The sequence below is a fragment of the Danio rerio genome, chromosome 5, assembly GCF_052040795.2.
Source record: "Danio rerio strain M-AB ecotype USA chromosome 5, GRCz13ab, whole genome shotgun sequence".
NCBI classification, from domain to species: Eukaryota; Metazoa; Chordata; class Actinopteri; order Cypriniformes; family Danionidae; genus Danio; species Danio rerio.
This window is the reverse complement of record NC_141025.1, coordinates 31,704,289-31,722,136: the sequence shown is the minus strand read 5'-3', so window position 1 is coordinate 31,722,136 and position 17,848 is coordinate 31,704,289. Positions and strand designations below refer to the sequence as shown.

General features: G+C 34.6%; 2 protein-coding genes across 5 annotated transcripts in view; both read right to left on the bottom strand.

The window, feature by feature from the left end:
• Window positions 1-1,345: 1,345 nt before the first annotated feature.
• On the bottom strand, window positions 1,346-10,482 carry nherf4b (NHERF family PDZ scaffold protein 4b). Of its 4 annotated transcripts, none has more exons than XM_087252549.1 (10): window positions 9,125-10,482; window positions 8,828-8,892; window positions 7,103-7,314; window positions 6,229-6,430; window positions 5,032-5,168; window positions 3,699-3,903; window positions 3,430-3,626; window positions 2,518-2,742; window positions 1,943-2,167; window positions 1,346-1,790 (listed from the first exon to the last, which is right to left on the bottom strand). In XM_087252549.1, exons 1-10 carry the CDS (start codon window positions 9,166-9,168, stop codon window positions 1,710-1,712), a joined length of 1,593 nt encoding a protein of 530 aa, XP_087108675.1. In that variant the 5' UTR covers window positions 9,169-10,482; the 3' UTR covers window positions 1,346-1,709. The 4 variants fall into 4 exon arrangements, with proteins under 4 accessions (XP_087108675.1, XP_087108677.1, XP_087108676.1 ...); XM_087252551.1 differs by having other exon boundaries at window positions 8,828-8,888; window positions 9,125-9,242; XM_087252550.1 differs by having other exon boundaries at window positions 8,828-8,888; window positions 8,979-9,161.
• A 2,123-nt stretch (window positions 10,483-12,605) lies between these two features.
• The window catches only part of abcg4a (ATP binding cassette subfamily G member 4a), a 49,161-nt gene continuing 43,918 nt past the window's right edge, over window positions 12,606-17,848 (bottom strand). Inside the window, exon 15 of the mRNA XM_087253569.1 lies at window positions 12,606-17,650. Within this exon, the coding sequence (XP_087109695.1) occupies window positions 17,425-17,650 (226 nt within the window). The 3' untranslated portion in view covers window positions 12,606-17,424. The remainder of the gene's footprint in view (window positions 17,651-17,848) is intronic.

Below are 17,848 nucleotides of genomic sequence, written 5' to 3'. Positions count from 1 at the left end.
TATGCCTGACGGAAATTCCGAACATCCGTATAATTACATGTCTGTTGTTTAAATAAGAATGTTTATGTAGCTGGTATCTGCTAATGTTGAACAAAACAGTACTGTTTATGAAAGCAATTTTGTGAATCCCAACTAAAAACTGAAATATTATATTCAATACGTATAAATAAAGAGGGCATAAAATGGCCGACTAAAATGTTACTGTACGAATACTAAAGGGGACAAACGTAAATACAAATGTAAATAAATGTTTTTTGTTATATTAATTATTCAAATATAGTCAAAATGTATTCCAGACATAGGACCCCCCCCCCCCAAAAAAAGGCTATAAAAACAATAGAAAAATAAGCAAATAATTACATGAAATTAAAAATATTTTTGTAAAGATATACTAAACCCAATGTCAGCAAAGTCAATAGGTTTTAGTCCAATGCATTAATACCAACAAGCATTTTCAGAAATATAATATACTCTCACCGGCCACTTCTATTCTATCTGCTCGCAAATTTCAAATCAGCCAACTACATGTCAGCAACTCAATGCATTTAGGCATGTAGACATGGTCAAGAATACTTGCTGCAGTTCAAACAGAGCATCAGAATGAGGAAGAAAGATGATTTAAGTGACTTTGAACGTGGCATGGTTGTTAGGGCCAGACGGGCTGGTCTGAGTATTTCAGAAACTGCTGATTTATTGGGATTTTCACACACAACCATCTCTAGTGTTTACAGAGAATGATCAGAAATAGAGAAAATATCCAGTGAGTGGCAGTTCTGTGGGCACAAATGCCTTGTTGATGCCAGAGGTCAGAGGAGAATGGCCAGACTTGGAGCTAATAGAAAGGCAACAGTAACACAAATAACCACTCGTTACAACTAGGGTATGCAGAAGAGCATCTCTGACCTCACAAAACGTCGAACCTTGAGGCGGATGGGCTACAGCAGCAGAAGATCACACCGGGTGCCACTCCTGTCAGCTAAGAACAGGAAACTGAAGCTACAATTCACACAGGCTCACCAAAATTGGACAATAGAAGATTGGAAAAACATTGATGAGTCTCGATTTCTGCTGTGATATTCAGATAGGGTCAGGATTTGGCATCAACAACATGAAAGGATGGATCCATCCTACTTTGTATCAACCTTGGACCAAAAGTGGAATATTTCCAGTACCTTGTTGAATCTATGCCATGAAGGATTAAGGCAGTTCTGAATCAAAGAGGGTTCAACCCGGTACAAGTATAGTGCACCTAATAAAGTGGCCGGTGAGTGTATTTTTGTGTAAGTAAATAAATAAATAACTGTAATATAATTCATAAATGAGAAAGAGAAAAAAAAAATAGAACTCATTTTAATCATACTTTATTCAAGATGAAATGATACAATGCTTAAATAGTTTCATAACTCATAAAGGTCATAACCTGGCAAAAACATAGTGAATACAACAGTAATATCAAAGAAATAATACTTCTCAGAGACACATAAATAAATGTCTTTATGCCACAGTCATACTGATTTAACTATTCAGACACACATATGCTCTCAATATTGTGAGTGTTTCCAAGCGTTAAAAACGGCAAAGTGCAAAGTGTAGTATGGCTATTGGTCAGAGAAATTAGCCAACCAGTGGATCTCTGTTTATTCCTCATCCTCAATGCATCGATCTAATGGACAATATCAGGTCTGTTTAAATGCTCATCCTAAATGAAACTAAATGGACAAAGTCTGGCCATCAGAGTCACCGGTCTTCACTCTTGCTGTTTCAGCAGAACTTGAAACACTTTCCTCCACCTGTAACAAATAGTACATGATCAACTGTAACATGAATAAAGTAATATATATATATAAATCAAATAGATTGTTTGATAGCGAATTTAAAAAAAAAATGTTTGGTTTGTGCAGTACAAATGTGCTCGTTAATGAATAGATACTGCATACTGTACCTCAGAGATTGTTTCTAATTTGTTCAGCGTGACTGGCTTCCCGTTCTGCTTCAGCCAATCATAACCTTTTTGATCAACGACCAGTAAAGAAAGGGTTTCTCCTCCTCTCTTCACATGCATGATCACATCCTCCAAAGACTCTTTCTCCACATTTTGTCCGTTCACCTCCACCACCACATCACCTTGAAAGAGACCTGAACTCTGTCCTGGACTGCCTGCCGCTACCTAAACATGTAATGCATGTTACTATAGTAAAAGCAAAAGGGATGTTTGTTGCTCATATTTACTTGAAATTATACATTTACCCATAGTGTGCAAGAATATGTTTTTGAGTTGTATTATTCATTTTTGAACTGTAACTTGATGTTTATGTATTTCAATGATTTCAATGACAGACTGAATATTACACAGTCTACTATGAGGCCTACAAGTGGCCTGATTTTCCAGGTTTTTGTGAAGAATTACCACGGATGAGTGAGTCCAAAAAAAATCTCCATTTCTCTTCTGTCTCAACATCTAAAGTTAGTATCGTGTAAGGGCTGATTTGCCAGTGAATGGGCTTCATTGTACTGTACCTGGCTGATGAAGGTGCCAGGTTTCTGTTGGACGCAGCCCAAATGGAAGCCAAAACCAGCCGAGCTCCTCTCCAGTATACAGCGTCTAACATTAGGGTTGATCTGCACCTCCTCCTGAGGCTCAACAGGAGGCACTGCAGGCTTTGGCGTCACAGGGATTTCCTTTTTTACCTCAGGGAGGGCAGATGGGACATCCACACAGAACAGCAAGGGAGAGAGACCCAACTGAGAAAAAGTTTTGAGGTTTAACAGATGAAAAACAGGCATAAGAACAGAGGAACCTACGCTTAAGTTGCTATCTTAAAATAATAATTATACAGTTCTGATGAGATTATCTTTTTTGGTTAACAAATCTGATGATGTGTGATTTTTTTTATTAAGGAACATGTAATAAAAAACAAAGATTTGTGTAGTTTAGTATTTCTGTAATTATTATTATCAGTGGTGCCAAGATAAAATTGTAAGAACTTTAAATTAAAAAAAATAATTAGCAAACTATTTTGTAGTATTTTTTTAATTAAAAATGAAAATCTAAAATTTTTGATATAAAAAATTGGGGGGTGATATATATTATTTTAATGATAATGAATTTAGGATGAAAGGGGCAAAGCTGAAATGGTAGGCTTAGTTTCATAACTCTTTATTTTCATAACTTTTATTTTTAGAATTATAATTATAATATATTTATATATTATTACATAGAAATAATTATTAATATATTAATATACCTAGAATTATAATTTAGATATAATATGACTTAAAATATAATAAGCATTTACAACGAATCATCATTTAAAATAAAAATTTAATTCTGTGCCAACAGCCAGTAACCATCCTCATCCTGCTCCTCATGCCTTTCCTGTCTCCCGACGAAACCCCCCAATCGTGTTTATTTGCTCAGTCAGTATTCACCTTAGTGTAGAAGTCATAACCCTGAGGTGTCATCGTAGTTAGGGTGACCTGCTGTCCACTTTGTCGGATATTGCTGACAACATCTTTATGGCTCAGTGGGTCTGTGGACTCTCCATTCACTTCAAGAAGCATCTCACCTTCTTTGACTCCTCCCAGTTCAGCAGGGCTGCCCTTATCCACCTCTCTCACCATGTGAACTGTATAAACCAACCATAAATATGTGGACTATACATTGATATGCATGTCTGGATGAATATGTATCCGCCTACCGGTGCGTCCAGCTCCACCCTTCTCCTGTCTGAGCAGAAAGCCGTATCCATCAGGCCCCATCACCAGATGCAGTCTCTGAGGCCGATACGGCATGTTTTCTGCATCAGCCATGGCTGGGAGAATTGGCATTTTGCGGCGGGCATAACTCTTCTCAGTGTCACTGTCAATCACCAGCACTGTCATGTGACTGCTGCACTTTTTCACCTGCAAACATTGTTATGTTGGGTGAAATGTACACCATTTAACATGTGAATGACAATATTACGCCTATATCACAGAGAAGAGAAGCTCAAAAGTGTTAGCAGTTTTAACAGATACTGACCAGAGAGTCTACTAATACTATAACGACTGCTGGCTGATGTGAAGTTGCAAAAATACTTGTAGTCAACTTAATGTTTAAAGGAGGCAATGAAAATAAAATGTTACCTAAAACTTTACCTTTACTGTGTATGTGTAAGTAAGTGTTGAACATGTTTAAAGGACAGGGCATGTGCAATGGAATCTAAATCATCACAATACTTTCTGCTTTAATGTCTGTATTATAATCATGGCTATTACATTATTGTCCATATTACATTGTACATATTACATACAGTTGAAGTCAGAATTATTAGCCCTGCTGTTTATTTTTTCCCCGATTTCTGTTTAAAGGAGAGAAGATTTCTTCAACACATTTCTAAACATAATAGTTTAAATACTCATTTCTAATAACTGATTTATTTTATCTTTGCCATGATGACAGTACATAATATTTTACTAGATATTTTTCAGGACACTTCTATACAGCTTAAAGTGACATTTAAAGGCTTAATTAGGTTAACTAGGCAGGATAGGGTTATTAGGCAAGTTATTATAAAGATGGTTTGTTCTGTAGACTATTGAAAAAAATAAAGCTTAAAGGAGCTAATAATATTGACCTTAAAATGGTTTTTAAAAAATGAAAAGCTGCTTTTATTTTAGCCAAAATAAAACAATTAAAACTTTCTCCAGAAGAAAAAATATGATCAGACACACTGTGAAAGTTTCCTTGCTCTGTGAAACATCATTTGGGAAATATTTAAAAAAGAAAATAAAATTCAAATGGGGGCAAATAATTCTGACTTCAACTGTACAAACAAGATAAATAGTAGATTTTATATAAATAGTAGATTATATAAATTTTATATTAATCTATCTAAATTAAATATACAGTTATAAGCCGTAAAAAAACACACAAGCACCAATATGCCGTTCTGTAATATTTAAAATATTTTCATCATATTTGCAGACATATTTCTGGACAACCACAATTGAGTAAAAATGTTTTGCAGTTTATCTGAAGCAAGTTCTTACCATTTTGCTGATGGCAGAATGAGTGAGTTCAGAGGCCATGGCACCATCAATCCAGATTAAGTGGTCTCCTTTCCTCACTCCTGCCCTCTCGGCAGCACCTCCTTTAACTGGGCTCACTGCAAATTTCCTTTTCTCACCTTCATGCCACAAACACATAAAAAAATACCTAGTCTTTATTTCTTTTAAAAGGTGTAATTGAAATTTCAAGGATGCAGTAACACTTTATTTTGATGGTTCCCTTTAGGCATTCTGCACTCTTAAATATAAAGGTCCCCAAAGGGTTTTTCAGTGCTATAGAAAAAAATAAGTTTTGATCCAAAAGAAAGAGTATTTCATTAAAGAGATGGTGTAACATTTGAACAGTTTAAAGATTTTTTTTTTTTTCACGAAAAATAATCTTTTAAGGAATGAAAAGTTTCCATGGTTGAAAAAGGTTTTCCATGGAGCCATCAACACCAATTGAGAACCTTTATATTTAAGACTTTGGACCACAAGTAACTCAACTACATGTCAGCTAGGAGTCATTAGTGTATAGGAAGACTAGCACTTTATTTTGATGGTCCCCCAACAGACATTCAAATGACTAAAGCTTTGATTATGATTTTAAGGTTGACAATGTTAAATATGATATATATTTATCATTTATATATAACAGGCCTGGAAGATTTTCAGCCTGTCCACCTTTTCCCACTTATTGTGAAGTCTGCATTTTTCAAAAATACATATGTAAAAATTCCAAATGTTTTCTTTCTTCTGTTAAACACATTTACACACAAGAAGACTGCTGAAATGCTGGAAACCAGCAATTGAATTCCATGGTATAGGAACAAATGTGGATGTCAATGGCTACCAGTTTTCAACATTCTTCAAAATATCTTCTTTTGTGTTCAGGAGAAGATGGAATTTCATACAGGATTGGAACATGTGAAGCATCAGAAAATGATGACTGTGTTAATAAGTCTCCAAGCATATTTCACAATTTTACATTTACACATCTAACACAATGCACATTCATGCACCTTCTCATAGACCCTCGCTCATCAGAAAGTGATCAACAAAAAGTTTGAAGATGTACAAAAGATACTAATCAATCAAAACATCAGTTAAGTGTCTCCCTAAAATAATAACACTTGAGATAAGATAGATTTAAAAACACATCTTGAAAGCAAGCGTAAACAGGCCTCAAGTGGTTCTCACCTTCCACCGGCAGTATGTTGAATCCCATGCCATGTGCATCTTTCCTGATGTGGCAAAGATGAGGTGGCCTCCATCCTTCTCCACGGGCGGCTTTAGCCATCTCTCGGAGATCACGTCCCTCAGACACTACCTGCTCATAGGCCTTTTCATCCAGCACCAGAAAACATATCTGTGATCCGCTCACCTGTATCCAACGGGCCACCTAGATATAATAAAGCAGTCTCTTTCAAAAGTTAACACACTAATATATGGTCATAGGTTGTGCATAAAAACATAGAGCAGAGGTCACCAACATTATTTCTTATAAGCTATACTTTTAACAAATGAAAGTGGCCATGATGACTGAATATTTTAATAAGTCTGATCTCCTAAGTAATGTATCATGCATCTTAAATGATTTAAAATCCAAACTGTTAAATTATAAACAAATTTGTATGTTGCCCTTTAAACTTAGTGTGCTGTATTGTCAATACATAATTAAAGTTTATTGAACTTCAAACTTATGTCATTTAAAGGTCACATATTATGCCCATTTTTATACAATGTACAATGTGTTTATTAAAAATTTCAGCTCAAAATGTCCCATAATATGTTTGTTTTTGTGTGTTATTTTAAATGCATATTACTAGAGCTGATTACCAGAAGAGGGCGGAGTCTTTACATGACGCTGACACAATACTATTATAATAATAAGCAAGAATGTCGGTGATGACCACAGTCCGAAAAGGATAGAGAGGGAGAGATTACCACTTCAAGACTGAACCAGGATGTTTATGAATGGTTATTGGACACATTTGTGTAGTTGTGAAAGTTGTGTTGAAAATTTTCAGCTATAGTTGGAGACCCCTGACCAAGTAAGTTAACGATCTCCCACCTCTGTGTGCTCCAAGTTTTCCACAAACGCCTCATTGACCTCCAGCAGACGGTCTCCATCTTTGAGGCCGCTCCGTGCCGCCGGGCCCGGTGAGTCCAGCAGGCGGATGACGTGACCCTGTCGATCTCTCTCCACACGCAGGTGGAAGCCAAAGGTTTCTCTTTCTTCCCTCCTCAGCACACACACACGGGGCGTGGGGTTCCACACTCGCTCTGTCAGCGCAGATTACAGTCAAATGACACACTCTGCACTTTACGCTACACTATAAACTATAACTATGATAACACATTTTAGCTAGCAGCATTTTGTTTGGTGTAGGCCTAATTCTTACTCTCGTATACAGACGTCTAAAAACATTAATAAGACCAATAAATGTAAAAAAAAAATATTAACGATTGGGATTGTAAAGTTTACTTATATAATAACAAACTATATAACTAATAATATAATAACTTAATTTTAAAAAGTACTAAATATATTATGTATTTGAGAAATTCCTGGTACAAAACAAACTTTGGAATGCAGCTACTGTATATGCAGTGTAATAATGTTGTGGCAAAAAATCATGACAACAAATCTTTCTTCAACTAATTTTAATAAGTTAATCAGGTTTCAACTATTTTTTTTTTTTTTTTTGAAAAGTTATACAGTTTAACTTATTTTTTTAGTCAATTTAATAGGTTGAGATGACTACACTCTCAGAAAAACAGAGAGTGGTACAAATAATGTTCCTTAAGGAACAGTTTTCTTTGTAAAAGTTGTACCTTATATGGTACAGAAAAGACCTCTTATGATACTGTTCTGGTTCTTTTATGGTACAATTAAAATAGAGGTACACAATTATTCTCATAAAGGTATAGTGTTGGACAACTTCTTCTTTATTACAATATATAAGAAAATAATTATGACTGGAAAGGCAAAGTGATTTTATGAATAATTTCCATAGTAAAACATGAATCATCATTTAAAAGCATATGCTTAAAGAAACTTGTAAACATTAATTATAAAGAACTATAATACTGGTAAAAGAAAACTATAAGTATTGTAAACTAAACATTTAGGGCATTTTAATAAACTTTTGGTAAGCATTTTCTGATAAATACAGTTTCATGATTGATATCCTCAATGTTTGTCGTTTGTTTTCCACTATGCACGTGAGCTGGCAAAAGTCCAGCATATGCAAAGGGTTTATGCAAACATTTTACCATTGTAAAACTAATCAGACATTGTGCATATCTCATTATAATACTTGGTAACACTTTATGTTGATAGTCCACTTGAGTATTTGCTTAATTCTGCTGATACTGCTCCTTCAACAGACATTTAACTGACTATAAGAAACTTTGCAAGTACATGTCAACTTACACTAACCCCAACCCCAACCTAACAGTCTTCTTATAATCTCATGAGAATTAGGTGGCATGTAGATGTAATGTAACTTAAATTCAACAAACAGATCATCAAAATAAAGTGTGACTCAATACTTTTGCATAATTCTATTTCTATTTTACAATTAAGTAAATTTAATGAACATTTAACTGATTACAAAGGTATTGTGTAAAACTGGAGAAAAAAAGTTTTATATTGCACATGGGAGAAGTTAGCCAGAATGTTTTTACAGTGTGGTATTTAAAAAACACAGTAATAAATAATATATACAAATATTTAAAATGTTTTCAATCCCAAAATAGCAGAAAAAAACTAATAATAATGAATCCCACCCACCTGTTTCATCTGCAGTAACCATGACTGGATTGTCTATTCCTTTCTTGGGATTGAAGGTAAACTTCCTCGGTGAACAGAAGAGCAGGCTAAGAGTTAGTTTTGCCCTCTGATAAGTTCAGTACCAGACATCCAATGAGATCCGGTGCATTACCATAAACAACATCAATACACAATCTGCACACTCCAGTGAAGCCATAAGATCAGGTGTGTTAGTCCATGTGCTCGCTTATCAACGCAGAAGGCACAAAGTCAAGAGCTACAGCGTCTGTGAAGGGCCATAAAAACAACATTACTTACTTCGTCAGCTCCATTGCATCCAGCAGCACTGCAACTGAAGTCATGAGGGAGATGAGGAACAAGCAACGGGACAAAACACACCTCACATTCCTGGACAGAAAGCTACATTTCTAGTACTGAGTCAAGATTAGTCATTTTGCTTAGATTAAATATAACCTTGAGATTTCATGAAGAGATCTTGACTCAGAAAATGTAGCTGCAGCTTATCTGGTCTGCCCTCCCTTTGTACTTTAAAGAGAGAATAAAATACACAAAATATTGTTTGCTTCGGTTGATGGGCTTTGATAAAAAGGCCTTAGTTAAATAGGCTTTGGATGTTTGCTTTGTGGCCGTAAGTTATTGGCAATCAGTTAAGTGCTGTATTTTGTTGACAGTCTTTATTTTTCAGGAACTGTACATTCCAGTTCCATGAATTATATACAATACTTGGCTTTAAAGTTTATGCAAAATTGACAGATTAGAAACTATAGGAATTATATAAGTTGTTAAGATGCAATTGACTTTTTAGCATGTAAAGCAATGTTAAATGAACAGAAGCCTTATCCTTCACAAGTTCACACAAACACCCAAGCGCTGATGTGTGGTGTGACCATGAGTTACCATTAACCTAATCATCAAAACAAGCGTACATTTATAAAATAAAATAAAATATGGCTATTATATTATATTATGTTATTATTATATTTCGCCTCACATTGCTCAGACTTTTTATTTTTTAAACGATGAATTAGTAACTAAAAAAAATGTAAGAAAATAAACAACAATAAACATGCATAGCCTCATGTTTTCGCCTAATCTTTCAAAACAGAATGTTAGAGTTAACTATTAAATAAAAAAGGTGAAACAAAGTGAGCCGGAGGTACCTAAGCTGCTTTTTTGTCTCATGAAGTCTTTAGTGGAAGATAGAGCAAAAGTCAGGAACAGTTTGAGCTGAAATAGATGCACTTCTCTCATGCGTTCCTCACCCCGCTTTGCTTTTAGTGGTTAATCTGACTGTGTGCTCACAAAAATAAGCAATCTGTTCCTGACCTGTGCACAAAAAACCCACACACAGTCATTCTGTACATGTAACTGCTTATGCTTTTAAGAGTCTATGAAGGAGAAAGAATCTGTTTGAGACAGATTAATTTAATAGTACAACAAGTTCAATTGAAGTCAGAATTATTAGCTCCCCTGTATATTTGTTCTCCAATTTCTGTTTAACGGAAAGATTTTTTTAAACATATTTCTAAACATAATAGTTTTAATAACTCATTTCTAACAATTGATTTCTTTTATTTCCCAGTACTGGTTTGTGTCTGGAAGGGAATCCACTGCATAAAACCTATGCTGGAATAGTTAGCAGTTCATTCCGCTGTGGCAACCTCTAAAATAGAGACTAAAGCTTATTTTTGCCATGATGACAGACCATGATATTTTACTCTGTATGTTTTAAGATACTAGTACGCAGCTTGTGCAATTTCATCAAGTGCAATTTAAAGGCTTAAATTAGCTTAACTAGGTAATAGTTATTATGGGTAATTAGAGTCATTGTATAACGATGGTTTGTTTTGTAGACAATCGAAAAAAAATCTGAAATTAAACAAATAAGACTGTCTCCCAGAGAAAAAAATATTGTAGGGAATATTGTGAAAAATATCCTTGATCTGTTAAATATCATTTGGCCAATTTACTTTATTCAATTCACCTGTACCGCATGTCTTTGGACTGTGGGGGAAACCGGAGCGACCGGACTAAAACCCATGCAAACATGGGGAGAACATGCAAACTCCACACAGAAATGCCAACTGACCTAGCCAGGACTCGAACCAGCAACCTTCTTGCTGCGAGGTGACAGTGCTAACAACTGAGTCGCCATGTCGCCCTACTACAGAATTCTGTATTATTCTATTTATTTCATGCCAAAACTCATCACAAATCATTACAGTATTAAGTAGATGAAAATCAAATTATGTTTAATGAGAATACTTCATAAATTTCTTACTATATTAATACTATATTACTGTATTAATTAATTTTAATATATCAAAATTCAGTTTATGATTAGTAATATGCACTGCTAAAAGATTTAAAAATGTTACACTTTAATTTTTCTTTATAAATTAGCAGTTTTTCGTATTTTTTGATTCATGTTTTTATTTTTTTTGTGATTAATGTTTTTATTTTTCTTCTTTTATCAATGCCTTTGAGTTGCATTATGGGACCTTGATTTTTCTTCCAACTACTGGAACCTTGAAAAGTTGATATATTGTCTTGATACAAAAGTGATATATTGTTTAGGTTGGTGTTGTATATTACATTACAAAAACTTTCTAATAAATGGCCAGCACATCTACTATTTTACAGACTTATTTCTCTATTATTTTATTCACATAAAATGAATATTTCAATATACTAAAATGACAATAAAAGTCACTTCTTTAAACTGTAGCGTTGCATTTTCAACATTAAAAAGCGACAGAGAAGAGATCAAGGTCCCATAATGTAATTCACAACTGTAAATAAACACTTTTATAAACGACCAAAATATGGAAAATGCTAATTAAAATATACATTTTTACATAGTAGGTGATTTTCTCAATATTTAAATGTTTGCAGTTTCAGTTAATAAATAAATCTCATTCAATCATTCATTCATTTTCTTGTTGGCCCTTTATTAATCCGGGGTCGCCACAGCGGAAAGAACCGCCAACTTATCCAGCAAGTTTGTACGCAGCAGATGCCCTTCCAGCTGCAACCCATCTCTGGGAAACATCCACACATACATTCACACACTACGGACAATTTAGCCTACCCAATTCACCTGTACCGCATGTCTTTGGACTGTGGGAGAAACCGGAGCACCCAGAGGAAACCCACGCGAACGCAGGGAGAACATGCAAACTCTACACAGAAACACCAACTGAGCCGAGGCTCGAACCAGCGACCAAGTGACCTTTTTGCTGTGAGGCGACAGCACTACTGCGCCACTGCTTCGCCTAAATTAAAAAAAAAATTATATATATATATATACACACACACACACACACACACACACACACACACATACATACATATATATATATATATATATATATATATATATATATATATATATGACTTGGTTTTGTGGTTCAGGGTCAAATATTAGGAAATCTGGGGCTTTTTTTTACTCACACCTATTTATATGCATCTTAATTCCTTGAAACTGTTATTGTGTAGGTCTAATAATCTTAATTGACTAATGTATTATTCAAATCAAAAATATTACTGAACATCACTAAACTAACCTATTTACATTACGTACATACTATACATTTAAAAGAGCGAGTACTTGAAACAAAGTATTCTTCAATTGACTAAGCAGAAGTTATTAACTGGCCAAATAAAATGGACTTATACTGTTTGCTTGTTAATTATTTAAATTAAGCAGAAGTGAAAATGCAGAAAATCAGTTTTAATAAACCAATGTGATATGTTTGGCAGATAGACACAGAAATCATTTAGTGTAGGTAATATATAAATGCATTTATTATACTCATTTGAACATGGTTTAGCACACATAACTTGCATTTCTGATGATGGCAAACATAATAATTATGCAGCAAATCCGGGAAGCTAACTGCAGTAAATCTTGTTCTCTGCACATCGGCTGTGCAAAACCTTGCAGAACTTTTTCATATGCAAAAATCAAATCAACAAAAAAATAGATTTTCACTTTTACCTGCTTATCTTAATTTCTATTCGGACAGAGATCGTTCGAAGGCTTTTCATTCGTTAAGGCATGCATGCTGCGTAACGAAGAAGATTATTTTGCGTAGAGAGAAATGAATGTAAATAAATGTTAGTGTGTGAAATATGATCTCATCCAGCTACCTCTCAACATCTTCCAGCTGAGGCTCAACATACAGGAACCCATATCGACACGCAAAATGATGATTTGTACACAATAGAGGACTGACAGACGAGCACTGGAAATATATTGAATATTCAAGGATTAGATAGGAAATATCACTCACTAGGCACAGAACAATACTATTGCTATTAGAAACAGGTATTACCCAACTCTTTACGCTAGACGTCTGTGTACCATTAGAAAACAGATTCTTGATGTGAACATTTCCTTACTCTAAACCTCTCCGATGAGTCTAAAGCAAACAGAACACACAACACCCTTTATCCAACTGGTAATACTGAACACAGAACTGTTGACTTTCGAACCATTTTATGGATCCATCGTTTCTGAAACTTCAAAAGCATCCGGAGTCTGGGTATACCACATGGCAAAAAAGCTAAATTGATTTTTTAAAGCAGCAATTCTTCAATTGCAGAATGACGGAAAGTCATTTTTAAAGCTGTGTGCAGTGTTTTGTCGGACAGATTGTTCTAGAAAAAGAGCAACCATACCTTACAGTACTAAGTGTGCACGCTAAATGCTACTGATTTCTCTGAGGGATGTCTTCCTGTCTCAGAATCTGTATAACCAAACTAATCTAACAGTGAAACTTAACTATGTTGCACTTTGACAAATCAGTGGCTAATTCGCATGAATTTATACAATCTCAGGCATATGAAAATGCACTACTTTTAGATATGTAGCCCACCCATACCCGTGCAAAAACTGTTTATTCTGGTGTGCTATAAGTAAACCTCTTTTAAAATAAAAAATAAATGTAAATTTGTCTACTAGCCTTATACTAACAGAAATGTCTGAGTGTATTTATAATCATATTAAGTGTAACATGTTTTGATAAAAAAATACAGTACGTTTTTAAAGTAAACTTGGCTTGTGGTTGTGTTGACTTTTTTGATTGAGTAGCCTATTAAATACACTTTTTCATACAGTCTTATAAATTTATTTTATATATTTGATATAATATCAAGCCATCTTTGAGGTTGAAAAGCTTAGAGTAAGTGAAATATGTAACTGAACGTGTAATTTGGTAGTCGACGCAGTGGAATATCCAAATATTCACCGAATATCTGCCAATCCACATTTAAAGGTGCAGTTGGTGATTGTCTCCAAAACATTTTTTTTTGTTGTGCTGGCTGAAAGTCTCTTCACATTTCAACAGTAATGATCATAGTAAATGATCTAAATATATTTATATGCTTTAGCACATTGTAGGAAGGATGACACCATGGCTAAAGAATTTATTTTAGACATATTAAAGTTATGATTTAAAAGTATTTTAGTCACGCAAAGCTGACATAGATTGTGTTGTTTTACGAATTAGTTATATGCATGGAAGTGTGGCTTTTGACAGCAGGGGAGGGACTGTGTATCAAAGATATTATGCTAATTGTTTGCGCTTAGGCAGACCACCTACTGCACCTTTAAATGAATAAGTCAACACTGTAGTACACTGTGAGTGTAAACATTAATAGCAAACTATAAGTTGTGACCAAGTATATAAGTTCACTTACAAGTATATTTGCAGTATTCTTTTCGATTATGAAGTACACTTTGACCTGTACCATTGGAAAACTACTAGTTTACTGAGAATATGTTTCTAAATGTACTTCTAACTTAAAAAGCTCATACATCTCATAAACTATCGATTTACCTATTAGTTAACCCTTGGTATAATTTTTTTTACTCATTCAAACTACTTAATTAAAATGAGCCAAAACAACACAATTCTTGAGATTTCATTGGGAGAACTTAATTTTTTTTATGTTCAATCCACATAAATTTGTTAAAAGTGTTAAGATAACTTAATCGATTTGTGTTGGGACAACATGAATTGTGTGGAACCCTGCATTTTTTACAGTGAATGAAAACCAATGTAAAGTGGTTGAGTACTAATAAGTACCAAGTTTAAATTTGTAACACTTTAAAGTATACTTTAATAAGCTTGAAACATCTTAGGCTGTCTACACTGTACAACTGTCCATTATTAAACTTTGTAAGAAAAAGCTGAACTAATATTATAGTTTGGGTTAAATTAGGAAGCCGTAAAATATTCCGTCTTGCTTAAAACATTAAAAGCATTTAATTTTATGTAATTAAAAATAACCTTGAAATAACAATAATAAAAAAGTCACTTCAATTAATTTTTTGAAGTGAGAAATTGAACGAACATATAAATCTGTTGAACTAATCGCTAAAAAATAATTACACTGTAAAAAAAATCCTGGTTGCCTTAAATTTTAGCTGATTTAAATTAATCTTAGAAGTCTATTGAACTTATATGTTGTTAAACTGAAATAAAACAGTGTGCGTAATTTATCAAATTAAGTTAAACATGATTAACTTACTTTAATAGGTTACATTGACCTAACACATATGCTGGCAGGACTAATTGATCATATAATTGTTTTTCAATGTAGCTAACACTTTTTATCAGTGTAGTTGTACACTAATATTAGTAAACTTAGTAAAATATAATTTAATTAAAAGTATACCTAATCAAATTAATGATTTTTTTGCAAGGGTAAACATATTCATAGGGTTTGAGCAGTTTATACCAATATGTACAAATGTGATCACACAAATTCATTACGAATTAGCCACTAATATAAAATAGTTAGGAAATGTTGTAAAATTGTGTTGGTATACCACAAATGTACTACTCACAAGCTGAGTCAACTTTCCCAACCCAAACGTTCTCAAAAATTAAAATGAAATCATCCTAAAATTAACCGGCAGCAAATTAATGAACTATTTTGGGAGTATTTTCTGTATTGTGCAACATAAATTCCTCAGTCGCAGCATCGTCCAAATGTGTCATGCATTTTCCAGCCATTAAACTCCCTTTTCCAGAACCGCATGTCATATTTGCGCATATAAAAATAAAATCAATTACAAACGAATGTCCAAAAAAGTTCCAATAAAACATCAACAAAAAAAAAAGTGCATACATGTATTTACAATCTTGCTTGAAGCATAACACGTATACTTTTTTTTTGTGTATATACTCAGGTTATTAGTAGTCTTTGTTATATAAGGAGACATAACACATAGCAGGACTCAAAAAGATCTCCAGAGTAACACTGACTCAGTTGTGAAGATGTTTGCATTGCATTGCGGCGTTGAATGTCCTGACTGCTAGAAGAGAGAAGCGAAAAAGAGGAAGTGTACATACGAGTGCAAACGAGGCATAAATATTTCCATCCAGAAAAAAAGCGTTCATCCATCATTACGATCCAGGTATATGATCGACACATCCAACCACACATGTCCTGACATACTTAGCAGTGCAGATTAAGTTTCCAGGGAACAGTCGCAAAAGTAGCAGAAAGAAACAAGCCAAGCCAGACCCGTAAAATGTTCATTATCAGACATTAGGACTGCAAATGATTTTCTGACATCTGATGATTTGTGTCATTCCTGTCGAAACACAAGTTGTTCAAGAGGTTCATCGAGATTAGCCCCAAATTCACATTGAGTTCTTCATTATTTTGGTCACTGTAGGGAGTTTTTTTATTATTATTATCATTGTACAAGGTCAAGGTTTGTTCCCTCCTGATGAAAACGAGAGAGCAAAAGCTCACGAATTATAGTTCGTTTCTCTCTCAGGAAACCAAAGAGGCAGTTGTCAGAGAATTCAAGGTAACAAGACAGATGGATACTGACAAAATGCCCAAAAGTTTCCCTTTAGGAAAATAAAATAGGCAGTTCACATCAAGGGCACTTGCTGCAACATTCCTCAAACGGTTAGGTTTAGTTTGACGTGGATGCCCAGAATTGCCTTGAGAGAGTCTTTATATTCAGTAGGTGACAGAAGATATTATTCCCCTCAAGCTTAAAGTGTATTGTGGGAAGACAAAGCTGGAGTTGAAGATACGCTGCCTGGACAATTCTTAAAGTATATCACGCACAGTTCTCTCTTCAGCTGCTTGCTTGTCCTGAAAAGTGCCCCAAACATGCAGTGCACTCTTATTTGAAACATGTTATTGATGACTTTTTCATCTCGGGTTGAAGTAAATCCATTAAACGCAAGACAAATCCTTCAATCTAGGCATAAAGAGACTTGTTGGCCAGTCCACATGCTATTGTGTGGGATTGTCGTTGTAAATACATCCAGTCCTGACAGCAGAGACTCATGCTTGAAAGTTCTGGTGGTGGGGAAAATGAACCTACACAGTTAAACTGCATGAAGACATAAAAAAATGATTATTTTTGATTAATGTTGATTTACTATTCTACATGTATAGAATTAAAAATAGTTTTCAAGTAACAAAAATTGAGGATAAATGTTGCACTGCCAAAACAATGGCCCCGGTAACGATGTGCATTGGTTTGCAAAAAGAATGCTGTGTTGATTTACGGGAGTGAACGTGAAATGAAATGTACGTCTGGTGATGAGCTCTGGACTCTAACGCTCTGACTTGACTTTGTAACGCAGGACTAAGTAAGTGGCAAGTCTGAGAACTAAAAAGAAGACCCCCAGCACCATAAAGTCCACATAGAGCTTTGCGTCCTCCACATCCAGCAGCTGCAGGACCTCCTCTGGTTTCTGGAACTTGCACACTATGCCGGGACACTCCAACTCTGAGCGGTTCATGCCGTAGATGGAGAGGATCACACCCTCAAAGCCATATCTGAAGAGGGAAAGATCAGATGTGTGTGTTTTTTTTTTTCCCATTGAGAGACCCGGCAATCATTTTTTGTTTTTAAAAGAGGTCTAACAGATGACTCATAGATGTCTAAACATAGTCTAAATGGACTAAAACAAAGCTAAATTTGTGCTGTCAGTGAAAATCGAATAGATGTCTAAGAATAGGCCAAAAATAGACTTG

Excerpts from the sequence above, each read along its gene's own strand:
- nherf4b (XM_087252549.1), bottom strand. The coding sequence starts at position 9,168 with ATGACTTCAGTTGCAGTGCTGCTGGATGCAATGGAGCTGACGAA. Across the intron at positions 5,169-6,228 it reads CAACATACTGCCGGTGGAAG|GTGAGAAAAGGAAATTTGCA; the intron begins GTGAGAACCACT and ends TGTGGCATGAAG. Across the intron at positions 3,904-5,031 it reads ATTCTGCCATCAGCAAAATG|GTGAAAAAGTGCAGCAGTCA; the intron begins GTAAGAACTTGC and ends CAATGTTTGCAG.